This window comes from Spea bombifrons, chromosome 12 (assembly GCF_027358695.1).
Source record: "Spea bombifrons isolate aSpeBom1 chromosome 12, aSpeBom1.2.pri, whole genome shotgun sequence".
NCBI classification, from domain to species: Eukaryota; Metazoa; Chordata; class Amphibia; order Anura; family Pelobatidae; genus Spea; species Spea bombifrons.
Window position 1 is genome coordinate 19,980,946 of NC_071098.1, and position 18,275 is coordinate 19,999,220.

The 18,275-nt window shown below is 42.0% G+C and overlaps 1 protein-coding gene across 1 annotated transcript in view; it reads right to left on the reverse strand.

Moving 5' to 3' along the window:
* Window positions 1–1,306: 1,306 nt before the first annotated feature.
* LOC128469655 (serine/threonine-protein kinase SBK2-like) overlaps window positions 1,307–18,275 on the reverse strand; it is a 58,750-nt gene continuing 41,781 nt past the window's right edge. Inside the window, exon 4 of the mRNA XM_053451475.1 lies at window positions 1,307–2,122. Coding sequence (XP_053307450.1) covers window positions 1,559–2,122 — 564 coding nt within the window. The 3' untranslated portion in view covers window positions 1,307–1,558. The remainder of the gene's footprint in view (window positions 2,123–18,275) is intronic.

Below are 18,275 nucleotides of genomic sequence, written 5' to 3' on the forward strand. Positions count from 1 at the left end.
GAGTGGCATATAGGGAGGTATAAGGCATTTCAGGAGGCAGAGTGGCGTTAAGGGGGCATTTAATAGTGCACTCTGCCTCCTGAAATGCCTTATACCTCCCTATATGCCACTCTGCCCCATAATATGCCTTTTAACCCCCTAAATGCCAGAGTGGCATATAGGGGTATAAGGCATTTCTGGAGGCAGAGTGCTCTATATAATGCCTTTTAACTCCCTTAATGCCACTCTGCCTCCTGGAATGCCTTATACCTCCCTATATGCCACTCTGCCCCATAATATGCATTTTAACCCCCTAAATGCCAGAATGGGATATAGGGGTATAAGGCATTTCTGGAGGCAGAGTGGCACATAGGGGGTCAAAAGGCATACCATGGGGCACAGTGGCATATAGAGGGTTAAAAGGCATATCATGGGCCACAGTGCCATATTGGTGTGGCAAGCCTGGGGGCAGATGTGCGTAACTGGGGGACAGGTTGGAAAATACAAGAAATAAAAACAAAAAAAAAATATTTTAATCATAGCTTTTATTAAAAAAAATAGTTTACATGAATTAACATTTACTGGTAAAACTTTTTTCCTTTAGGGTCGTCTTATATTCAGGCTTTTTCTTTTTTTCCTAAGTTAATATTCAGATTTTGGGGGGTCGTCTTATAATCAGGGTCGTCTTATAATCGAGCAAATACGGTAATTCTCTCATTCACACCATTCATACACACATTAATTATTTCATTCTCTCACCCATTCACACAATTCATACAAACATTAATTCTTTCATTCTCTCACTAATGCCCACTCTTTATTTATTTGAATATTCTTACCATCCCCTTTCTCACTAGCCTCTCCCCCTTTGTAGTTCACTTACTTTGTAGAGGTCCTGCGGTCGAAGATCGAGGCCTCTGTCTCGTTGCTCTGCCGCGGTGCACGTGCTTCACTGCTGAGCGCCAGCATATGACGTCATATTCCGGCGCTCAGCATGAAATGCCGGCACCGCGACAGAGCTACAGGCCTCGCGGAGGAGAGTGAGGGGCGCCAATCGAGCACTTGGCGCCCCTTTCTCTCCTCCGCACCAATCAGTGCTGCCTTGGCTCCCCCTGCCGGTGCCACTGATTCTGGGACCCATTGTCCCAGGTTGAGGCAATCCGGGACATGTGGTCACACTACCTCTCACATCATCCAGCAAAAAAATGACTGTATGCATGTTGTTTCGTGCAGGCTAATACAGGAATTGCACTGCAGCATGCAAGCAGCAAGTGGGGGCCCCTTGACACCAGGGACTCTGGGCAATAGCCCAATTTTCCCCTTTGTTAATCCGCCCCTTGGAACAGCACTGCGTATTTGTAGAAAACGCTAGAATATATTGAAACATATATAACTCCACAGATGAATGGACTTATTGTGGTTACTAATTGCTGGCAACAGAAAAAAGGAGAAAAGTATAAACAAAAAGGTATTATTGTGGTTAAATCAACAAAATCAAAAATATTAGTGACATAGGAAAGTAACATCTCTTTTACTTTTCCTTTTCAACCCATGCACATTTATGAAATGTTTTATCATATTAATCGAATTCTTCTAATGTTTTCCAGTTGTCCACTCTCCATGCATAGTCTAAGTACCACAATGCCTTGCTAACCGAGCTTCTCTGTAATGGATTCAAACTCATTAATTTGCTTAGCATATCCATAGCCTCTGTTGTTAGTTTTTTCCAGTGCCGGGATAAATCTTCAGTATTGCCAGTTTCCTGCCAAAGAATAAAATCTTCAAAGAATGGGTCAGAGCGAAGGGTTTTCTCCCATGGGAAGTATCCTGTCATCAGGCAGAAGAGAAGCACACCTAATGCCCAAGCATCAAGGGTGAAATCGATTGGCATCCCTTCACCATTTTGTGTATTACTTAGTTCTGGTGCAGTATACGGGATGATTCCAGATACAAGTTTCAGCATTGTGCCTCTTGGGCGAGTTAAGCCAAAGTCTGTAAGCTTTATATTCTCGCAGTCTCTGCCAAAAATCAGAACATTTTCTGGTTTCACATCTCTATAGACGAATCCACGACTATGGATGAAATCAAGTGCGCTGACTAACTGCTTGGTACACTGCTTAGCAGCTGGTTCCGGCACTCCTTCCTATGGTTGAAACAATTGTAAAGATAAAAGGTGGTGTATGGTACAATAAAATACCAATTAAAAATCACACAATAACCAATATGAAAATATTTAGACTTTATTGGTCACACTTGATGTGCATACATGGGAACTTTCATTCCCCAAAAAAGCCATATGTGTCTTATATAGTTGCAACACTTACGTGCAACTTAGTTTATTTATAATTTCATCAACAAAGCCAATTCTCACGTTTTTCCGAGACTTTCAGCATGCCATGGCATGTCCTGGGAAATTGGCAGTTGCTGGTGTCAGGTGTCCCAAAATTAAGGGAGCATGGGGTATGTTGCTTCAGAGTGTGTGTTTCGGGTGTGTCAGTGTACATTGTTATACTGTGATATGGTGTTAAAGTGAGTGTGTATGTGGCAGTGTCAGTATACAGTATTAGACTGGATGGAGTGTCCATGAACAGTGTTTGATCTTAGACTGAGCATGTTTTTACATATGGTGTTAGAGTGTAGTGAGCACTGAGCAGTGAATAAGCTGTAGAGTGAAGGGGCAGCACAGTTATTTCCTGTGTCTGGGTCTGATGCATTATGTGTACCTGGCATGCTGCACCTGCATAAAAAATAATTGCTCTGAACCCTCCTGTGTATAGCTTCTTCACTGTTTAATCCTGCTAGGCTTTAAAAATATTCTGATCTATGTAAAAGAATGGCGAGGTGTAAGAAAATATTCTTGTCTGGGGTGCCACTTGGTCTAGGATCGTCCCTGGGCGCCACTAAAAGAAAGGCCACTAAAACAAAGCTGAAACGGCCACATTAAAAAACAGGCTGAGGCATGGTAAGTGAGTGGCATGAGTGAGTTTTTGATTGAGTGTCTGGGTATGATGGTGTGTGTGTCTCTGTATGTTATTGTGGACGTGTGTTACTTTGTGTGTGTGTGTACATGTGTGACATGTTATTTATCTTAGTATTTGTGTGTTATAGTATGTTAGTGTGGACATGTGTTTGAGTATGTGAGTCTGGCTAAATGATTACGAGCAGGATGATGATGAAGAAACTGGTGCAAAAAACTTAAATAAAAAGTTAACAGTATGTTGTAGCTAGAAGAAAATTGCACGGATGTCCCCCATGAATGTTAGCATAAAAGAAAAGACTAATGCACACTCAAGATTGAATTATGATGTGGGTTATCACATTTGTAACCAAAAAAGTAAATGCATAAGTACAAATAGGGTATATTGGTCATGGTCATGGTATATGGTCAGTTTGTGTCCATGTCCTGTTTTTGGGACATCTTTGAACTGAGCCAATTTGATTTACCCCATCAAATCATAAATTTTTAAAACATGACACCCCATGGGAATTTAACATGCCAGTATTTTAACTCTTTCCATGCAAGAATTTTGGTGAAAATAATAATGCTAATTTTAGGACTTGCTCTCCGGAGCGGCCACATCATGTCCTGGGGTGGGTGTTCGGTGTCGCTGAATGCCTCGCTATCGAACCATTGAAGTTTAGGAGGCGAAAAAGGGGTGTCCGCCGCCATACAGTGTATGGCGGATGTTGACACCCTGGGGCCCCTGATGCCTATCTCGGTGTTGCTGAATGCCTTGACATCAAGGCATTACAGCAACACCGTTTGGGTGCACAAAGCGAAGGTAGATCGCTTTCTGCACCCATTTGAAATCATGACGGTCCTGGCACGTCAATTGTCGTAAACCGTTTGTTTTCATGTGCCCGGACCATCAATTGTCATCAAGGAGTTAACACTTTTCATTTAACATTGCATTGCCAATCTGCAGTAAAATTTCATTTTTTGCATTTTAAACAAACACATTGCAGTATCTCAGTAGATGTATTTACCAGGGTATGTGCAAGTAAAGAAACAACTGTTTATTTGTATTCAGAACACACCTCCTAGTACAGCAATATCCAACACGCATGATTATAGCATGTGTTTGGAATTTTGCAAGGTCAAAACTGAAACATGTGCATTTCTATTTTTTCAAATAACTTTCCTGGGTCCATGTCTCATTTGAGGCATGGTAAATCATTTTAAATAAACGAACAACAAAGAGAATCTGACTAGGGAAATTTTTGCCTGTTCCATGCAGCTGATTACACACCAATGTCTTTCAAAATTAGTGCTTAAAAAATAAAAGCAGAATTTTTTTGACAGATCACTTTACTGGGACAGTTGCCTTGTCCCTGAATGAGGAGTGAAGGAGGTCTCAGCCAATCAGGAGAGACTTCTCAACTCTCCGGATTGCCTAAGAGTTCAGAAGCATCTCCTGACAGGCTGAGTCCCTCCTTCACACCAACTCAGAGTAAGCTGCAGCCAGCACCAGGTATGTGTGTTTGTGTGACTGTGTTTGTCACTGTGTTTCTCTGTTTGTGTGACTGTGTGTATAATGTCTGGTAGTTAATTCTCTGAATCTGCTCATGTCTGGTAATAGAGGGCTTAATACTCTGAATCTGCTCAAATCTGTAATGATTGTATGTATATTATTAAATCTGGAGTCAACATGGTTTCCAAGGTTTCCTAATATTTAACAGATTATCACACCGGGGCCCTGAGGAATCAGTTATGCCCCTGTGAATCAGTGTATATATACCTGTGTGTGTAATCTCATCTGCTTCATAGTGTGTCCCAGAATGGCAAAAAAATATGTGGTCACCCTAGAAGACACACCTCATGCTTTTGGGGATAAAATGCCTCTTAACAAGAAAATTACCCCCACAAATATAATCATACCACATGATGATTTCAAAGACATTAATAAGAACACAGAATTTTTTGTCTCTATCTTTTCACAAGTTGCCACTTGTTTGGCTTGGGACCCTGTTTAGTCTGCTTGCAGCTACAGATCTCTTCCCTTTGCATTGCTGTGTGTTTGGGCCCTGATTGTGTTAAAACAGTCATTTAAGGCAGCAGGCTGCCTACCTTAAGCTGGAGTAATTTATTGCTCTGGTGAAAGGAAAATGCTTGCGACCATCAAGTTTACGTCTGTTAAGGACGGGAGGCTTAGAAATTCAATCAAGATTGAAGTTCCTGAGAGAGAGAAGGAAGAGAAAGGAGCAAAGTATGTTGTAGAGGAGGTGCTAATGAAAACACTTGGACTGGATCTTCAAAACATCTACTGCCTGCAAGACCAAGTTAGAGGTACATATATAGTAACATCACTGAACATCGGTGTGTGTCACAACATCTATAAGAATCTCAGAGAAAAGAAAGATGACCCTTATTTAGATGGACTTTGCTTTACATTGCTGTAGGGCGGTGAGGAAATCCCTCTTACTGTTCATATGTATAACCCATATGAATCTGATGAAGCTGTCATAGCCTGGTTATATCGATATTGTAACAAAGTATCTAACCCACAGAAGGTATGGAATGAGATGGGGATTTGGAACTGTAAGAAGAGGTTCCTTGTGCAGCTAAAAGAACACAAGGAAGGGGTTCTTGGAATAGTGCATCCCCCCAGATTTTCTCCATCTGTAGCAACAGAGGATACTGTTTCTACCCTGGGATGCCATTCCTGTGCAGGAGGTGCGGAGGCTATGGGCACACTCAGGCAGCCTGCACAGCTGAATCTAGGCCCCTATGCAGGAACTGTAATAAGTCCAAGTTATGCAACAGATGTGGTAAGCCAGACCATGTATATAAGGACTAGGACTATCTCAGCAAGCCCCGGAGGTCCTGGGCAGATATGGCTGCTGGATGGCGTGGCAAACTAGATGCAGGTCCAAGTAAGCCCTCCTCTACAGCTGACCTGAAGGAGCCTGTAATGGTGATGCCGCCACTGCATGATCCTGCTGTGTTGGTTGCAGTGGCATCAGTAATCTCAAGTGATCACATGAAGGAACATGCTGTTTCAGGTCCAATGGATCCCTCCCCAGTGGTGGGTCCTGTGGATTCCAATGTGTTTTCAAATCCCCGTGCAGGTCCTTCTACCAGCCATGAGAGTCGCATTTCTGTGGTGGAAAGTCCAGCAGTGAGATCTCACCATCAAGTCCGGAACAAGCATTAACTACAGCTGTTGTAGAGGAGACCATCCAATCCCTACTATCCATTAACCCTGTGCATACGATTGCTCTGATGGAAGCGGATGTGGAGTATCCAGCTGGTCCTATGGCTAAGAGGGGGAGGTCTGACAATGAATGCTGTTTGGCACCCCATCTGGGGGCTGAAGTGGAGGTCCTGGGAGACAACGCGGAGGAGGAATCCAAAGTAGAGTTTTCCGGGAGCCCTGAAGATGACGCGGTCGAATCATCAAAGCGGAAGTCAGAGCAAGGAGACCTTCCAGAGTCATCTGTCTGGGAGGTGGCTTGGAACATACAGAGCTGTGCAGGTGTTGCTGGGATGGGACTTTCTCTGTCTGATCCTTTTTTCATCATGGATTACAGCAGCGTATCAGAAATTTCGGACTCTGAAGGTGAGAGGGATGTTGATAAAATACACTAAGGCTCTCACTGATGTCTCACTTAATGTGAGGAGTCTTGAGGAGCTTTGTTTTCTTACTCCCGTAAGAAAATTATGGTCTCTAAATGAGGACATAATTTTCTTACGGGAGTGTGCAACAGATCATGGACTGTTTTATGAACATTTAAAGAAGGACTGGACCGCGGGGCCCTCTTACTGGTCCGGTTCAAATGATAAGGTCATGTCTACAAATGCTCGCAGTTTAGGGAATAAGATCCATGAACTTGTAACAGTTGTGACAACTGAGAATGTTGATATAGTGGCTGTTACTGAGACATGGTACAATGAGAAAAATGACTGGGACATAGCAATACCGGGGTACTCTTTATATAGAAAAGACAGAAAGGGGAAGAAAGGGGTAGGGGTGTAACCCAAACATACTCTATGTTCTCCTCACCAACTTGTGTTAAAATCTAATTTAACACAAGTTGGTGAGGAGAACATAGAGTATGTTTGGGTTACAGTACAATTTGGCAAAAGTAGACCCCCAGGTAAAGTACAAGAAATAGATAATCTACTAGTGAAGGAAATAGCTAAAATGACAGTGAAGGAGGATGTTATAATCATGGGTGACTTTAATCTCCCTGATGTGAACTGGAAAACGAAAGTAGCAGGATATTCTAAACTCCCTACTGGGATTATCTTTAAAACAAGTAGTTGAGGAACCAACTCTTAAGGAGGCCATATTGGATTTAGTGTTTAGAAATGGAGTCACACCACACAAAAACAAAAGTTTTAGATTTTAGAAAAGCTGACTTTTCTAAAATGAGAATATGTGTAGAGGAGTCATTATCAGACTGGGGCAATTTAAATGGAGTCCAGGAGAAATGGGATTATTTAAAAGTTGTATTATTGAAGATAACAGAAAATTGTATTAGGCTGGTACTCTGCAGAAGTGGCCAAAATCGTAAAAGACAAGAAGTCAGCCTTTAGTAGATACAAAAATACCTAAAGTGAGGAAGATAGACAGATCTATAAAATTAGGCAGAAAGAAGGAAAGAATAAGAATAAGAGCTGCCAAATCACATGCAGAAGAGCGAATTGCCCTGTCAGTAAAAAATGGAGATAAAACATTTTTTAGATATATAAATGAGAAAGGGAAAGTAAAACAAGGATTAGTTAGATTAAAAACAAAAGGAATGTATGTAGAAGAGGTTAAAGGTCTAGCTGACTGCCTCAATGAATATTTCTGTTCAGTTTTTACAAATGAAAATGAGGGAATGGGACCTCAGTTAGGAAAAAAGACTGAGTCATTTGAAATATGTGAGTTTATCGAGGAGGTTCTTCTTCAGTTGTCTAAGGTAAAGACAAATAAGTCGATGGAGCCTGATGGGATACACCTCAAGTTATTAAAAGAGCTTGGGGGTGTACTAGCAAACCCGTTAACTGATTTATTTAACGAATCATTGGTAACGGGAGTCGTCCCAGTGGATTGGAAAGTAGCAAATGTTGTGCCCATTCACAAAAAAAGGCAGTAGGAAGGAGTCGGGCAACTACAGGCCAGTTAGTCTTACATCTGTAGTGGGGAAATTGATGGAAACTATGTTAAAGGACAGGATTGTTGAACATCTGAAGTCACATGGGTTTCAAGATCAAAAACAACATGGGTTTACCTCAGGAAGATCATGCCAAACTAATCTTATTGATTTTTTTGATTGGGTGACTGGTGACTGGTGCAGTAGACATTGCGTATCTGGATTTCAGTAAGGCCTTTGACACTGTGCCACATAGAAGACTTGTAAATAAACTGCAATCTCTGAGTTTAGATCCCAATGTTGTTGAATGGATTAGGGAGTGGCTGAGTGACGGACAACAGAGGGTTGTAGTCAATGGCGTATATTCAGAACAAGGTCTTGTAACCAGTGGGATACCTCAGGGATCTGTACTTGGACCCATTCTCTTTAATATTTTTATTAGTGATATTGCAGATTGTCTTGATGGAAAGGTATGTCTATTTGCTGACGACACAAAAATTAGCAACAGGGTTGATGTTCCTGGAGGAAGAAGCCAAATGGCAAATGATTTAGGTAAACTGGAAAATGGTCAGAGTGGTGGCAACTGGCATTTAATGTGGATAAATGCAAAGTAATGCATCTAGGGCATAAAACCCCAAGAGCAGAGTATAGAATATTTGATACTGTCCTAACCTCAACGTGTGAGGAAAAGGATTTAGGGGTAATTATTTCTGAGGATTTAAAGGTAGGCAGACAAAGCACTAGAGCAGCAGGTAATGCTAGCAGAATGCTTGGTTGTATAGCGAGAGGTATTAGCAGTAGAAACAGGGATGTGCTCATGCCGTTGTACAGATCACTGGTGAGACCTCACTTGGAGTATTGTGTACAGTACTGGATACCGTATCTCCAGAAGGATATAGATATGTTGGAGAAAGTTCAGAAAAGGGCTAGTAAAATGGTTTATGGATTTCAGGATAAACCTTACCAGGACAAGTTAAAGGATCTTAACCTATATAGCCTGGAAGAAAGACGTGACAGGGGGATATGATAGAAACATTTAAATACTTAAAGGGAATCAACAAGATTAAGGAAGAGTTTATTTAAAAGGAGAAATACTACCACAACAAGAGGACATAGTCAGGGCCGGCCTTAGGGGTGTGCGACCTGTGCGACCGCACAGGGTGCCATGGTAGCAAGGGCGCCTGCCCGGGACTTAAATTAAAACATCGTTTTTTTTTATTCATGTTAAATAAAGTAAAAAAAAAACAAAAACAAAAAGCCATTTCACACCCTGGTGCTAAGCTAGTTTTCGGCATTTTGGTGCATCTCACGTTTAAACGTGTTTCAAGTAAATTTCTTGGGAATAAACTATACAAACCATATATTGTTTTTTTCAACACACCCAGCAGATTCCAAATATACCATTTTTATATGTGTATGTCTCATTAGGTTTGCAAAATACAACCAAAAATGGGGAAAAAAGTGTAATTTTTCACTTCCAACTCAATAAAAACTAGTTTGTAATGTTATTTTTCTAAACTCTAATATCAAAACCTGTGTTGCTAAATATTTGTAGTAGGTAACCGGTCTAAAATAAACAGACATTGAGAACAGTAGACTATGTTTTTCTAATATTTTATTGCTAAAAGTTAAATTTATTAGACTATCACAAAAATCATCTTTAAATTTAATGCATGGCTGCATCAATTAAACAGCTCTAGCTGCCCGGGATGTTAAAATATGCCAACAAAACTATATATTTTTAGAAACTACACCCCCAGCTGCAGCAAATGAGGTCTTATTTGTATTTGTATCACAAATCTGACTTGCACAACAAATAAGTGAATATCACACAAATAAAAATAAAAAATAAATAAAATTAAAAGCGACAAGTTCATTTATGTCTTCCGCACTCCAGGTTTGTCCTAGAAACACATGCAGCCCCTCATTTGATGCGCCAAGGGGTGTAGTTTCTGAAAATATAGACTTTATGTACCATAATTTAACTTCCCATCTGTCTAGAGCTGTCTAAATGCAGCCATCACCCCTAAATGTTTTAAGACAATTTTTTAACAAGATTCTCCAATCTGCCATATCTAAAGTTAAGGTGGTCTAGACATCTGGGAAGTTAAATTAGGGTACATAAAGTACACATTTCAAGAAACTACACCCCTTGGAGCTTCAAATGAGGGGTTACATGTATTTCTAGGACAAAAGTTAAGTTCACAGATAATGATGGAATATGTCGCTTTGGCTAGAAAATATGTTTTTTCTAACCATAGCGACATGTTCATTTGTGTCTTGCGCACTCCAGGTTTGTCCTAGAAACACACGCAGCCCCTCATTTGATGCGCCGAGGGGTGTAGTTTTTGAAAATATGTACTTTTTGTGCCATAATTTAACTTCTTACGTGAGCAGTAATGCCACGTCAAGGCTTCAACCCTAATTACTGACCATTCACACGCCTTTCAGATCTCCATTCACTCGCAGAAGCACACACCATACTTTCCATACATTCACTCGCAGAAGCACACACACCATTCTTTCCCCTTACAATCCCAAAGAGATGATCGTAAAGGGAGAAAAAAATCACTTTTACAGCAAAAATAAGTTTTGCAGTAAAAATGCAAGGGGCTCCAGGGATGACATGGTTAACTTACGTACTACAGGCTATACGGCTGATTTTTGCAGTTCATCTGGATTTCAAAAATTGTCTTCCTCTACCATTGGCTAAGTTTAACCCCATGATCAAAGGGATCATGGGGTTAAAATTTAGTATTGGCCATTTTTAAAAAGGGAATGTGACTTTTTATAGCTATATGATCGCTGTGGTAACATTGGCTACCACAGTGATCATTTAGCTAGAATACTTAAACTTTTTTTTTTTTTTTTTTAAAGTTAAACCAGTTTATGTTTAGATAATTTAATTTGGGGGTCTCTAGGCAATTTTGATCTTTATTTATCTGCCTTTAGAGACCCCCAAATCATTTTTAACATAATATTTTTTATTCTTTTTTTACAAGCATTATACCGTTGGAAAGGTGAGCATTATACCGTTGGAAAGGTTGGAAAGGCGATTACCTTTCCAACAGTATATGTTGGGGGTCTGTAGCTGCTCATATGCCTGAGATACAGGCATCTAAGCAGCATGCCCCATACCGTGAAAGTTGCGCGGTGACGTCATCGCGTCATTACGCGTGACGTCACCGGCCAGATCGGGTGGTCCCAGTGATGCCCTTCAAAAGGAGGGGCAGATCGCCGGGGTAGGTGGTGATGGGGGTCCACAGACCCCCATCAAGGTAGGAGAGTGCTAGCGACGGCATGGTGCCGTCGTTAGCACCTGACTGGGACTGCTAGCGACGGCACCATGCCGTCGTTAGCAGTCAAGGGGTTAATCTAAGTCCCGGGCAGGGGCGCCGAGTGGTTGCTAGTGAAGTTCTCAGCAACCGCTCGACGCCCCTCACTCTCCGTGACTCCGTCGCGGTGACGGCATCTCATGTTGAGCGCCGGACTATTCCGGTGCTCAACATGAAATGCCGGCACCGCGGCAGAGCGAGAAGACGAATGCCTCCCGCTCTCACCGTAGGACTCCGGCAACAAGGAAAGTGAGGGGGGATGTAGTTTGAAGGGGCAGAGGGGGGGTGTAGTTTGAAGGGGCAGGGGGGGTGTAGTTTGAAGGGGAAGAGGGGGGGTGTAGTTTGAAGGGGCAGGGGGGTGTAGTTTGAAGGGGCAGAGGGGGGTGTAGTTTGAAGGGGCAGAGGGGGGTGTAGTTTGAAGGGGCAGAGGGGGTGTAGTTTGAAGGGGCAGAGGGGAGGGGTAGTTTGAAGGGGCAGGGGGGGGGTAGTTTGAAGGGGCAGGGGGGGCGCCAGAGGAGTAGTCCGCACAGGGCGCCACAACGCCTAAGGCCAGCTCTGGACATAGTCATAAGCTAGAGGGGCAAAAGTTTAATGGTAACATCAGAAAATATTACTTAACGGAAAGGGTAGTGGACGCATGGAATAGCCTTCCAGCAGAAGTGGTAGATGTTAATACAGTAAAGGCATTTAAGCAAGCATTGGCATTAAGGCCAAGCTAGATATAGGATAAGGGCAGGTACTAAAGGAAAGTACTCAGAGGTTGGGCAGACTGGATGGGCCTACTGGTTCTTATCTGCCGTCACTTTCTATGTTTCTATAATAAAGCCGCTGGGGTTGGGATCCTTTTTAAGAACAAACATGTGGGAGAGAAATTTTAATTGATGTTGTTTTTAAAGGTTTTAATGTGTGTCTTCACCAGTTAAGAATGAAAGAATAGAAATTTTAGATCGTATCGTTTGCCACAGGTTCTTCCCCTCTTATAGTTGGAGGTGATTTTAATTGTATACTATCAGGCGAAAATATAAGTGGAGGGGGTGAGAACCAGAAGGCAGATAAAACTTCTCGTCAGCTTAGAAATGTTATCATTGATTTTAAATTGAAAGTTGTGTGGAGGCATTTAAAACCCTCTGACCCTGGATATACATGGTCTAATGGCCAGGTCAGCTACCGCATAGATATATGTTGTCCTTCTACTGGTTTTAATCTCCAGGACATGTTTTTAGAAGATAATATATTCTCACACCATAAGATTTTAAAAACTAGATTTTTTATTCCTAATAAATCAAAAACTAGGAATGGTCTGTGGAAACTTAATGTATTATTACTAGAGGACGAACAATTCCGTAATAATTTAAGGTCTCATATGGGCGATGGCGGCTCCAGAAAGACCCAAGTCTGGTGGGAAACCATCAAGTCCAAGATTAAGAACCTTTTTATTGTTGCTGGCAAGAAGAAGAAAAAAGAGAGCAAGCATGTTTTTAAATATCTTAATGTGCATTTGCAAACACTTTTTTAAGTTGAAAGAGGCTGGTGTAAGCAATACTGATGAGCTGATTTTTTGTTTATATTTATGGCCAAGATTTTAGCTAATAGAACAAAAGCTGTCATAGATAAGGTTATTCACCCAGATCCAGTGGCGTTTAAAAAACATTTAAAAATAATTATGCAGTGATGTCACCATCAGAGGAACCATCCAGTTCCAGCACGACATTTTTAAAAAGTCCAAAAAGAATAAAATAAATAAATAATAAATAAAGATCATTATTATGAGCAAGTGCTAAAATTAGCGCTGCATCTTCCCAAAAAATTTGACATGGAAAGAGTTAAAATAAAATCATTTCAAATACTCAAGGGGTGTCTAATTTAAAAAAAATAATGGTATGATGGGGTAAATTGGAGTGGCTGGGTTCAAAGATAGGGCATAGGCACAGACCAACCAAAATGGGAAAAAAAGCGCACTTCCCAAATGTGGCCTTTTAGCTCCCAAACACCAGACATATTTGGGGTGTTGTTTGACAGTGACATATACCAGGAGCTGTAAATTCACACCTGTACAATTTGTGTCATAAAAAATATAAAAAAATTACTACCACAAATTTTGACAAAGGCTGGTGGTAAAATGGTAGTGCATGGAAATGGTTAAAGTACCGCAATTTGAAATACCCTGGGGTGTCTAGTTTTAAAAATTATATGGTTTGATGGGGTAAATTGAATTAGCCGGCTTAAAGATGGCCCTATCATGACAGGCAGGAGGACCAGATGTCAAAGTTCCAAGTTAAAAAATGCGCACTTCCTAAATGTGGCATTTTACCTCCCCAAAAACCAGACAAACACATGCATGGGGGGTATCAATGTACTCGGGAGATGATTGCTGAACACACATTGGAGTCTTGTTTGACAGTGACATACACCAGGAGCTGTAAATCCATACCTGAAGTGCAATTTTTGTGTTAAAAAAAACACAAAATAAATTACTACCACAAAGTTTGACAAAGGATGGTAGTAGAATTAGTGCATGGAAAGGGTTAAAATACATTTGAAATACCTTGGTGTTTTTTTTTCAAAAATATATGGTTTGATGGAGTAAATTGCATTGGCCGACTTTAACTGTTGGAGCAGGGAGACCAGTGGTCTCTGTAGGCCAAGTTGCTGCACCAGGATTTTAAAAGTCTGTACGAACGACTATTGGTCGCCAGAGGAGGACCCTGCAGGTGACCAATAGGCTCACTCGCACGGCCCTTTAACCCCTGACAGTGAAACTTGGCCGGCAGAGACCACTGGTCTCCCTGCTCCAACAGTTAAAAGTCCAATAAAGTCGCTTGTACAGACCTTTAACTGTTGGAGCAGGGAGACCAGTGGTCTCTGCCGGCCAAGTTGCAGCACCAGGATTTTAAAAGTCTGTACGAACGACTCTATTGGTCGTCAGCAGGGGGCTCGTCTGCCATCAACCAATGAAGTACAGGTGTACTTCATTGGTTGATGGCAGAAGAGGCCCCTGCAGGCGAGCCAATAGAGTTGCTCGTACAGACATTTAAAATCCTGGCGCCAAAGCTGCTGCGTAGTCCGTACCGTGTTAACCCCGTATTAACCCCTTCTACAAAAAAACGGCAAAAAACGAAGAACACAATGAATGTACACAAATATTCGCCCGAACCGAACACAGGAACGGGCGAATATTCGTGGAATACTAAGATTTTTTCCCCCACAAAGACGAACACGAAGAGTTGGCCGGCGCCCGAGTCTAGTAAATACCAACATTTGGCCAAAACAAACTACGCCCCCAACATACATATTTAGTACATATACAGGAAAACATGCATAATTATACAAAATAATAATTAAGAACTTGCTTGCAGACCTGGCATAGTGATCCAAATTAGTTTAAATAATTGCCAATGAATTTCATTATCGATTGTTTAAATCGATTTTATCGATTTAAACACAAGATCCAGATCCCCGCAGCGCTGCAGGCGACCCGGATCCTCCTTTCTGACAACCTCCGCTACTGTCCTCCACTTCCATCGGGGCTTCTATGATGGAACACCAGCGTGACAGTACCGGCTAGCAGCGGCGGAGGTTGTCTGCGCGCATTCTGCAATGTTCGCGGGCTGCCAGAGAGGTGGATCCCCCGCAGCGCTGCAGGGGACCTGGATCCTCCTCTCCGGCAGCCGGTGGAGGTCTGGGGCTTCTATGATGGATCACTAATGTCACATGACCTTCCCGGCCCAGTCATAGAAGCTCCGGCGAAAGTGCCGGCAGTAGTGGAGGTCGTCTGTGCCCATCGCACAGACCTCCACTGGCTGCCAGAGAGGAGGATCCAGGTCCCCTGCAGTGTTGCAGGGAGGTTTATCTATGCGCCTCGCGCAGATCTCAACTGGCTGCCCCGACTAGACAAAAAGGAGTATGGAGCAAGGAGGGTAAGTCGGGGGGGGTTGGCATATCAGGGGGTATAAGGCATATCAGGGGGCACAGTGGCATATAGGGGGTATAAGGCATATCTGGGGGGGAAGAGTAGCATATCTAGGGGAGAAGAGTGGCATATCAGGGGGTTATAAGGCATATCAGAGGGCACTATGGCATATAAGGGGTATAAGGCATATCTGGGGGGCAGAGTGGCATATATGGGGTACAAGGCATATCAGAGGGCACAGTGGCATATCAGGGGGGTAATAATGCATATAGGGGGGTATAAGGCATATCTGGGGGGGGAAGTGGCATATATGGGGTACAAGGCATATCAGAGGGCACAGTGGCATATCAGGGGGGTAATAAGGCATATAGGGGGGTATAAGAAATATCTGGGGAGGGCAGAGTGGCATATCTGGGGGTATAAGGCATACAGGGGGTATAAGGCATATCTAGGAGGCAGTGTGGCAAGCCTGGGCTCAGATGTGCATAACTGGGGGGGGGGCAGGTTGGGAAATAAAAACAAGAAATGCATTTTTTTAATTTTTTTTTATTCTGCTGTTTGTTTTTAACATCCAGTTATTTTAAATAAACAAAAAATTTACATTTATCTTTTTATCCGATTAATCGAAAAAATTAATCGGCCAACTAATCGATTATGAAAATAATCGTTAGTTGCAGCCCTCATCTCCAACTCTATTTGCCATATACGTGCTGCGATTGGAGGACATAATTAGTTTTTACTATGCGGATAATACACAACTTCATCTTTCCTGATCAGAGGAAAGAAGATAACTTCACCAATCCTTGTTAAATGCCCACCCACCAAGTGTAAAGCAGTTTTTTTGAGTTTCAGGGATTCTTTTATTTCAGGCATGGTGCCCACAGATGGCATAAAGCCAATGTGGTGCCCATGTTTATAAAGGGATCAAAATCGTAGCTAGGCAATTACAGACCTGTAAATTTTGACATCTGTGGTGGGGAAACTGTTACTAAGGGTAACTAAGGGTTACTAAAGGAACATATTCAAAATTTCATCTTGAACAGGAATTTCATTAGCAAGAGCCAACATGGCTTTCTGAAAGACAGATCTTTTCGAACTAACTTAATTGCATTAAATGAAGAGGTGAGTAGAGATATAGATATGGATGCTGCAGTGTAGAGCCCTGCGTGGGACTGTTTTTTAATCCCGCTCCCGCTGATTTTTTGACCAATCCCTTCCGCTCCCACAATGTGGGTGTTCCACTCCCGCCCACTCCTGCCACATTTGTGGCCAATCCCGCCCGCTCCCGCCACATTTGTGGCCAATTAAGCCTACCTCCTTACCTGAACTGCAGATTTCCCATGCAGTCTCGTAAGGCTGCCCTCGAGTTGCTCCCTCACAGCATCTCTTCTCTTGCTCCGCCTTGTTGAGTCAAGGGAAGTGACGTCACATCACGTGACTCCGTTTTGTTCCTGGGCGGAGCAAGAGAGGAGACACTGTAAGGGAGCAGCGAGAAGGTAGCCTTGCGGGACTATGCGGGATTACCGGGACCCTCAGGTACAGTGCCTGACCGCCGCTCCCGCCCGCAACCCCAGCAAGACCTCTACTGCAGTGGATGTTTTATATTTAGACTTTGCCAAGGAATTTGATATGGTTCCACACAAAAGGTTACTGTGCAAATTGACTGAAATAGGTTTAGGGCCATATGTTTATCTATGGATTGAGAATTGGCTAAAAGACAGAACACAGAGAGTGGTGGTAAATGGGAAGTTTTCAAACTGGACAGATGTGATAAGTAGAGTGCCTCAGGGATCTGTCCTGGGTCTGCTTGTTTATTAATGATCTCCCAGTGGGCATAGGGAGCCAGGTTTCAGTGTTTGCCGATGACACAACATTAAGTAGAGTAATAAAGGCCAAACTAGATGTGCCTTCACTGCAAGATGATTTGGATAAATTGGGTAACTGGGCTGATAAATGGCAAATGAGATTCAATGTAGACAAATTTTAAAATTATGCATTTTGGGCATAATAATAAAAATGCAATGTATCATTTAAATGTTGTTTCCTTGGAGAAATCTACTAATGAAAAAGATTTGGGACTAATTGTAGACAATAGACTTAGCAGTAGTGCACATTGCCAGCTAGCGTCTGCAAAGACAAAAAAGATATTGGCATCTATTAAAAGTAGTATTGACTCACGGGAGGAAGATATTATTCTGCCTCTTTACAGGTCCATGGTAAGACCCCACCTTGAATATGCAGTTCAATTCTGGGCACCTTTTCTTAAAAAGACATAATGGAACTAGAGAAAGTTCAGAGGAGGATCACAAAACTAATAAGGGGAATTGAATATTTTAGTTATCAAGAAAGGCTAGAAAAGTTAAATTTGTACACATTAGAGAGGCAGTGTCTTAGGGGATATGATAATGTTGTATAAATATCAACAGGGTCCATACAATGGGCTCTCTAAACACCTGTTCATTAATAGAACATAACAAAGGACAAGAGGTTTCCCACTAAGACTTGAAGTAATTAGATTTTGTCTTTGACAGCAGAAGGGATTTTTTTACAGTAAGGACAATAAAAATATGGGATTCGCTGCCTGAAGAGGTGGTGCTAGCAAATATATTAGATGCCTTTAAAAGGGGCCTGGATACTTTTTTAATAAAGCAAAGAGGGCTATGTATGTAGTATTTAAATTAATAGTTATTTAGTGCTTGTTGATCCAAGGAGAAATCGGATTGCCATTTGGAGTCAAGAAGGAGTTTTTTTCCCCCATTGAAAGCACAATTGGAAATTTCTCACCTAAGGGTTTTTGTTGCCTTCTTTTGGATCAACAGCCGTTAACAAGGAATATGAAAAATTTTCTCAACCTAAAATACTATACTACTATACTAAAACTCGGTGATTCAGAGCTATCCAGATCAAACGAAGTGTGAAACAGCAGTTTGTCACTTAAAAATCAGATTTCTCTTGTGACAAAATCTGCC